The sequence below is a fragment of the Acipenser ruthenus genome, chromosome 15, assembly GCF_902713425.1.
Source record: "Acipenser ruthenus chromosome 15, fAciRut3.2 maternal haplotype, whole genome shotgun sequence".
NCBI lineage: Eukaryota > Metazoa > Chordata > Actinopteri > Acipenseriformes > Acipenseridae > Acipenser > Acipenser ruthenus.
In genome coordinates, this window is record NC_081203.1 from 22,360,756 (window position 1) to 22,369,431 (window position 8,676).

Consider the following 8,676-nt stretch of genomic DNA (forward strand, 5'->3'; position numbering starts at 1 on the left):
TTTTCAAGCAGTTCGGAGGACCTTCAGATTTGTTTGTGTAGCAAATAACATTGTTAATGATTTAAATTACTCTCCAGAATACTTTAATCGCCCCTCTGGAGTGTGAGTTTCATTGTTGCTGGAATTGCATTTTAATCATCTTAATTATTATTATAGATTTTTTTTAGTTTAAAAATCAAATTTCAAAATATCGCTGTCCTGGTCACAAAAGCAAAGTTTGTGGGGAATAATAGCCATTTTCTATACTTTTGAGGCATAAGCAATTAGGAAATAACACTTACTACCCAGGAACAAAAAAAAAAAAAAAATTGTTACACAGTGTTATCTTCATCACAGCTTTTGATTGTTTTATTATTATGTATGTCTTTGACTATTTCAACACAGTGTACTGGAAAGATAACTGCTCCTAACATGGAAGTCTTGATTATGCTCAGAAAAGATTAAAACGACTTTTCCATCTCCACCATGAAACGAGTCTGTAAAACTCAATCTCATTTTGTTCCAATATCAAAATGGGGCTGCTGCTGGTTTGATCTGCAGTCTGCAATTCAATCTGTAACAGAACATTTCACCAAGGTCAAAGATGTATGGATCACGTATTGTATTATTGACAGTTAAATCATTTCTGATCACCTCTATTCTGTCTACATATATATTTTTTTCCTTCTGCAATACAAGGTTTTAAACCCGCCTCTCATGCCCTTCACATTGGATGCTCATTAGGTACAGTAGTCATCTTCCAAGTGGGAGTTGGGGAGATGGGTGCTGCCATGCCGCAGTCCTAAGTCCCAGCTGAAATCAGTTTGATGTCTTGAGAATGAATGGGACGGCTTTCAAAACTTTCCGTAGTTGGTGTGCTGGCTCTTAAACTTACCAGACAATTTGCTGATCTAGCATGTGAAACGCCACAGTGAAAGAGAATGAGCAGCTCAAGAACTACTCATGGATTTAGGTAAAAGCACCTTAGGACAATTTGAGTAATTACAATAAGCAGCACTCAGAACGACTGTTTTGTATATTTAATAGAAATGCACAATTTAGACATTGTACTGCACATAGCCTATATATAATATTGACTTGAATACAGACATGTGTTACAACCATTACAACACCTGATAGTAGCTAGTGTCATTATGCATTTAAATAGTACAAGAAAGGGCAAAAATATCTATACCAAGAAAAAGTTGGCCCATACTGTATAGATATACTGTATTCTGAATAATTAAAAAATTACAAGTATTGTACCTGTAATCTTTTTTTTTTAAAACTGGCAAATTGTCTATTGCACATATTTGCATTAAAAGTGTGAAAAACAAGAGGTCTCCAGGGTTTAAAAAGAGTATCATGACCTTGGTAAAAAAAAAAAAAAAAATACAAAATCCAGATATACCACATTCAAAAGGCATGCAAAAAAGGCTAATCTGCCCTTCAGTCACGGCATGGCATCATTTCCTATAGGGTCACCCACAAGCATCATATTACTTTCTTCAGCCATGTGCAACTCGTTTTACAACAGAAATATAGTTTCAAAGACGTACTGAATATAAAATATATAAATAGAGTTATCACTTATTTCAATATAATACAATGCATTGGTGATGCGGTGCATCGGTGAAGATGTACTGTTGGGATACTGCTATATGATTTTTATCAAGTGTGCAACACAAAAATAAACAACAAGTGAAGAACTAATTAATGAGGGACATTTAAAAAAAGAAAATTGCTGCAGGAGTAGGCAACCTTGTCTCTAAGATCTTCAGCTATTTCCTTATCAGAAAATTGTCCAAAAGTCCTGTCATTTATTTCTATCTATTAAACTTGGAGTGGGATGATTATTTAGTTCCCTTACACTTGCTCTTCAGTATTTTAAATTTGGTTTCAAACTTGGAATTTTTTAGAGCATATCTATTAAGAAATGTTGCTTTCTTATTCACAGCTGAAGCTTCTAAAAGAGTCATTGGAATTCAAAATGTAACAGTCTAATAGGAATGAATACATTGAGGGCCTATATATGAGTATTTAAGTCCAGACATCAAGAACTTCTCCCTCAAACGGCCACCCCCTTGTCACAGAGCTTGCATGCCTGTTATTAACAGTTCACAGGAGTGTCTTCAAGGTCCTCTGTTACTTGATCTAGGGCTGCCCGCATTGCTGCCTGCACCAGTGAGCAAGCAGTTTGCATTAACCGGAACTCATCAGACTGTAAATCTACATGCTCTTCTGAAACACACTCTGGAAGGACACAATTTTCTTCCAGGTGTGTACTCTTTGGAGACAGTAAGCAGTGGTCAGCCTTCTCACCTGGTTTCTCAATATCAGTTGGTACTCCAACACTAGAATTAACCAAACAATCTGAGACACTGTTTTCTACTTTGTGGAACACAAGTGTGTCATTGACGGGCATTGTTTCGTTCATTAAAGATTCTTTTGTCTTGTTGCTATCTGGTTCAGGGGCATAACCTGGCTCAGGTTCTGCTCCGTTTCCAATTGTTTCCAACCTGCTGCTGCTTATATTTATGTGACTTAAGTCATTACAATCAGTAACTCTTGTGTTCACCTGAAACATAAGTGATTTGTGAGAATCCACATCAGGATTAAATGAGGGATCATATTTTGAAAAGTTTGAATCCATGCAATGATTCTCTGGTGACACCGTGTCAGCTTCTTTATTAGGTTTGTCTTCTTCTACAGTGGTTGTTTCTGTTTTTGAAAAACCTGATGATGTCCCAGCTTCCAGTGAACCACAGGAAACCTCTTCATCACCTGCTTTGCATCCTACAAGCATATTCTGAGCTGCAGCTTGGATCATCTTGCTGTCTTCACACATCCCCTCAACAGTCTTTTCTGAATGAGCATCACCTTTTATCCCTTTGGTGTTTAGTTCACTCACTTCAACATTCACTGTTAAGAGCTCGGAGGGCAATGCATTGCCACCATCTTTATTACGACTTCCATAGACATCATCTGGACTGTTATGGATTCCCTCCACATTTCTGTTTGATCGCACCCCCTTGGTGTCATTTCCAGACTTGTCTAATGCAGTCTGCTGTCTCTTATCCTTGCAAGTGTCTTCATGGAAAGAATCAGATGTTTGCTTGGTCTTGTGTTTGAAAAAAGCTGTAATGGAGTATTTTTTCTTGCAGGTTGCTTCTGTCTCTTCATGACCAAAGCAATAGTTTAACCGTCCTTCTTTGGACTTCTGTGATTTACTTTGTAGGGACACAAGCTTCTTGAATGAGGTCCACATTCCACTTGGGAATTTTCCTTTCACCTTGGGTAGTTGCTCAGTACTGGTACCAGCAGGACTTACCAACTCTGCATGGCTGAAAGTCTTATCAGAGTTTTGCTTGTCATCTTCAATCGATGCTGTTTTTTCCAGTTTACTTCTTTTTTTTCTTAGACAGAGTAGGGAAGGTTGGATGGAATGTTCCTGTCCACCTCTCAACTGTTTACTTTTATTTCTCATCTTGACTTCTAAATGCTCATCCCTTTCCAATTCTGTTTCTGTTGACTGAACTCCGCTGCTCCCTAATGTATGCTCTCCCTCATCGACCCAAGAGCTTCTTTTCACCCTGGTGTCTGTGTCCATGTCTGCATCTTCTTGGAGTTTTGAGTTTTCTGAATCTTCCCAAGGCATTTCATCCTTTGCTTGTAACACGTGGTGGTTCTCATGGCTGCTTGTCCGGTTCCCATTGCTGTTCTCCCTCCCTTTGACTCTCTTGGCTTGAGCTTCAGTCCTCTTCTCGAGTTGCCTCTTGGCCTTGGCTTTTCCAAGAAGCAGTCTGGGAGGACCAGTCAGCTTCCGTTTGAGACCCACAGTCCCCTTGCTCTGTCCACACGACTGTGATGATGCAGGGCCTTCCCGCACAGACATATTTTGAAAGTCTCAAATTGGCTTAAGCCCTTCTGATTCAAAACCAGCTTCCTTTTGATGAAAATGATCAACAAATAAATGTAGCAATAAAAACAATTAGGGCCAGCTCCAAGAGAAGCCTTGAACCTTAAAAAAGAAGAAAAAATATTTTTCAGTAACAAAAAGAGCATTGCATTATTATTATTATTAGAAGATAAACATAACCAGGGGTATATGTAACCCAGGAATCTAGGGTTAATCTGTTTGCACAATAAGTATTCAATTGGCTACGTGCAATACATGAAGCCGTCCTGTTCCACTTGATGTGTTTAATGTTTAATTTTCTTCTGAAACTTCTATCTTGATTTCTGAGAAAATAGTCTACTCATTCAATGTGTTCTTATTTCATTATACCAATTAACTCCATGTGACATGTTTGTTGGCTTTTGGTGAAAAAATAAAATAAATAATCCTCTTTGCTCTTTAATGTCAATGCAACGGCACTACAATGGACTGCCAGTGGTAACATTTTCATATTTTGACTTAACAATAGTATCATAATGGTATGTACTTATACACAAAGGTAAACCATTGCCTTACTTTATCAGGATCACTAGCCAAATCCATTGCGCTTCCATTGCTGGTAATGACATGCTTGGGTTCCTTTTGGGTGTTATCTTTGTGATTTGTTTTTTTTACTTTTCTGTGGGGTTCAAATATCTAAAGCCAGATCATAAATGCAGATAGAAAAAAGGCATTTTGAGCTCTGGGATGAAAAATGTGGAATGGAAAGGGAATATTAATAAGGAAGAAAGTAAATGGAAAAGGAGGTGAGAATCTCAACAGCACAGTCATCCTTGAAGACCCCACACTAAAATGGGCAGGGACACTATCTCCAAAAATATCACACACTGTTATGTGTTAATGATACAGCAGGTGGCTAGAATTTATACTGAGTGTAGATCAATGCTACTTAATTGCAGAACGTTGCTACTTGTCTCAATGTTATTACGAAGGAAGCAGGCATATCCTTCTGACATTGTTTTGTTTTTTCAATCATCAGTATTGAATATTGTATTGGTCCAGTTTTGCTAGCTTATTTGAAATCCAGATAAAAATAGAAGGAAGTATTTGCTTATGTTTAGCTCTGTATTATCTTTTCATTTTGCAGCTGTTGACAAAAGATCTCCATTTTGTTACAAGACACAGACAAGGTGGACTTGGCACATGTTACTTAAGGTTCTGTAAAAAAAAAAATCACAGATTTGGTGCCAGTATGTCATGGGTTTACGGTTGAACAGGTGCTATAATAAGTAATGCTGATTTCAGAAATAGTAGTCCATTGTGTTTGTAATTATAATAAATTAGCAAATTTACTTTGAGCAGAAGTAAATTAGACTCAGCTGAAGAAAGTTAGTGTGCAGCAGTGGCAGAGTGTGAATGCATAATTAGCTGATTCTGGCTCATTGGTCCCATGTGACTGTATGAGTCAGGAATCATACTCACAAAGCACACTGCATTTTAAAATCATTCAAGTACTTTACTGTACAGCTAACACAAAATCATGGGTGCTGATGATGTAGTAAAGTTACCATATTTACCATTTGTTTTTTTGTAATTAAAAAGTGTTTTGTTTCAGAATCTATACATGTTCATATATAATGTATTTCTCTTATTTTATGTATTTTTCTTTGACAGCTTAAAGTAGAAAATAAGTTTTTGACAGGGTTTGTTCACCTGGAGCGTAAAGGTTACAATCCTCTCCCAATTCCCTTTCTGAGAAATCATGGGTCACTACAGGTACTTAAGACAATATTTTAATATTGTCTTAATCCTACCTGTGTGCTGTGTTGAAAGAAGCAAATCCAATTGATGTAAGAACACTGAGATTTCAAACTGGACTGAATTCAAACACAAATAGAGACCTGAGACAGACAGTAAGCTAGACAAACTTGTTCTTTCCAATTAGATCCCATTGAAAATTGCATTGAATTAGATGCTAGACTTAGAAAATTGTATGAAGAACATTCAGACAAAAAGAATTGGAGGTAAGCTAATTGATGGAGGATGGGTATTTAGGGGCTGCCCAAATGTGGGTACGGGGGGGCAATAGAATGGGGAACAGGAACAGACCCCCTTTCCAGAACCACAAGTCTGAACCAAACAAGGCTATAATTAAACCAATACAAATGTTGTGTTTCTTTGGTTTTGTTTTTAGTGGCAAATTAGGGGAGGAATACACTCCAGCTTTAAATTGTTTCAAATCAATTATCAACTATCAATCAGTGACCATCAATTAGCGTGACATTTTACCTCTGTAGTTGAAAACTTCCATTCAGTTGATCCTCTCCTAAGGCTATTAGCCATATTTAGCCACATCGCTCAATAAGCCATCTGTAAATCTGTCACATTGGTTTTGTACTGATAAGAAACTGCTAAATGCATGTTCCAGACATTATTGAGCTATTCTACTGTTTTTGTGTCAATTAAGGATGTTAACAGTTCAGAGTTAAAAGTTTAAAATGTTGTGTTATTTTGCTTAAAACATTTTATAAAAATATGCATGTCAAATATGCATGTTATCCTAAGTGATTATACAGCAGTAAGTGTGCAGTGTAAGTCTTATTTATTTCATATTCAATATGAATATAATTTTATACACATGAATGTTGCATTAAAGTAGGAGGGAGGAAAACACTGCTCTTATTAAAGTCTTATTTAAAGTCTTTATTCTTAAGTTTAATCTTTTAAATAAACAAACAATCTAACACTCCTTTCATTTTGCTGTTGACATTTTAAGGCAACAATATCAAAGTCTCTGATTTGGTTCCCACCCATTTCACATCCTGGCACAAGGAAGTTGAGCAGAGGGAGGATGTTAAATAAGTGTAAGAGCTTTCTGCTTCACCAGCACTAAGCACAGGGCAGCTCCTAAGCTTGTAGAATCATATGTTGCAGCTGCACATTTCCTCTAGCCAGGGATTTAACCCTCTATCTCCTCACATAAAAAATAAATAAAAACCAAAAAGCAGAGGAACTACTGTACTGTACCAGCTCTTAAACCGACTGTAGCAAATAGTGTTGAAAACATCCACCCATTTTAAAGGTAGATAACATATATTTAATGGAAATTACAGTACATTATTGGACACATAATCAGTGTTCACATATCTGTACAGCCATTTTTTAATTTTATAAACCTTTGGAAAACATTCTAAACAAAATTGAAGGCGACAGCATGCCGACTACTTTAATATACATTTTCTGTATTAAAAGGCACAGGGTTGACAGGATGGAAAATGTTTGTGACATTCAACAAAAGTGCTTACAGTTACAATAGATACACATTCAAACTTATTTTTATTTAATAAATAAAATAGCTATAATAATGTGCTGTATTCAATTTGAGTATAGAAGTGAATTAAAAATGGTTCTACTCACCAGTGCTAATGATATTTCCAAACTACTTTGCTCCGTATATAGTATGGGATATACAGCTCCCACTAGCTCATTGCATGCTTCCTTCACGCCAGGTCTCAGCGTTCTGCCAGCTCAGACAGTTACCAAGAATGGATTTGAGTTGAAGGGAGGTAGCTACACTGTTTCCATAGTAACCAAGGGATTGACAGTCAAGGAGAAATATTTAAAATAAAAGGGGAGGGGAAAGTAGAAAATAATGTATGAATACATTAAAAGAGCAGATAATGGCTTGATAAGCTGTGTTTTACATCTATTTTTTTTTTCTTAAATGGACCCCAGCCTGCAATACTAACAGTTGAAGTTATATGAGAGTAAAAAGCAAACAGACAAAAAACCAGGTTGCTTAGAACACATCAATGTGATCTGGCAACAAATTCAATCAGCTAAAAAGGAGAGGAAGGAGCGCCATGTGACATTCCTGGATTTGGCTAATGCATATGGTTCAGTGCCACATGAACTACTTTGGGCAGCATTTGATTTTTTCAGTGTACCGATGACAATAACAAATTTAGTGAAAGCCTATTTTGGAGATTTGCAATTCAGTTTTTCAACTTCAGAATTCAGCACTACATGGCAATGCCTAGAGGTTGGAATAATGGCAGGATGCACCATTTCTCCACTGGCTTTTACCATGGCAATGGAAGTAATCATTAGGGCATCAAAATGGGTAGTAGGAGGAGAGCGCTTGGCTTCTGGAATGCGACTACCACCAATTCGAGCATACATGGATGACATGACAACCATGACTACAACAGTAGCCTGCACTAATCGATTATTGGGCAAATTAACCAATAACATTGAATGGGCACGAATGCAATTCAAGCCCACTAAATCAAGGAGCATCTCTATAATTAAAGGCAAAGTAGTAGATAAAACATTCTTCATTAATGGTGAGGCAATACCAACAGTGTCTGAGAAGCCAGTGAAGAGTCTTGGGAGATGGTACGACGGGGATCTAAAGGACACAGTTCGTGTGGGAGAAGTTAGACAACAAGCAGTGGAAGGGTTGAAGAGCATAGACAGCTGCGCTCTACCAGGTAAACTAAAACTCTGGTGCTTTCAGTTTGGTCTACTGCCAAGGTTGCTGTGGCCACTGACACAGCTTTAATCAGTTCATACATCAGGAAATGGTTGGGAGTTCCACGCTGCCTCAGCAGAGTGGGACTTTATGGTAAAGGAATACTGCAGCTACCAGTCTCTGCTCTAACCGAGGAGTTTAAGTGCGCCAAGGTCAGACTGGAAATGACATTAGTAGAGTCACGCGATAAATGCGTAAGGGAGGCAGCACCTGTGTTGAAAACTGGAAGAAAGTGGGCGGCAAAGAAAGCTGTGGAAGATGCAAA

At 37.5% G+C, this 8,676-nt stretch overlaps 1 protein-coding gene across 1 annotated transcript; it reads right to left on the bottom strand.

The window, feature by feature from the left end:
• Positions 1–1,037: 1,037 nt before the first annotated feature.
• Positions 1,038–7,398, bottom strand: LOC117418867 (uncharacterized). The gene is made up of 2 exons (XM_034031883.3): positions 7,295–7,398; positions 1,038–4,000 (listed from the first exon to the last, which is right to left on the bottom strand). Exon 2 carries the CDS (start codon positions 3,872–3,874, stop codon positions 2,090–2,092), a length of 1,785 nt encoding a protein of 594 aa, XP_033887774.3. The 5' UTR covers positions 3,875–4,000; positions 7,295–7,398; the 3' UTR covers positions 1,038–2,089.
• Between the last annotated feature and the right edge of the window lie 1,278 nt (positions 7,399–8,676).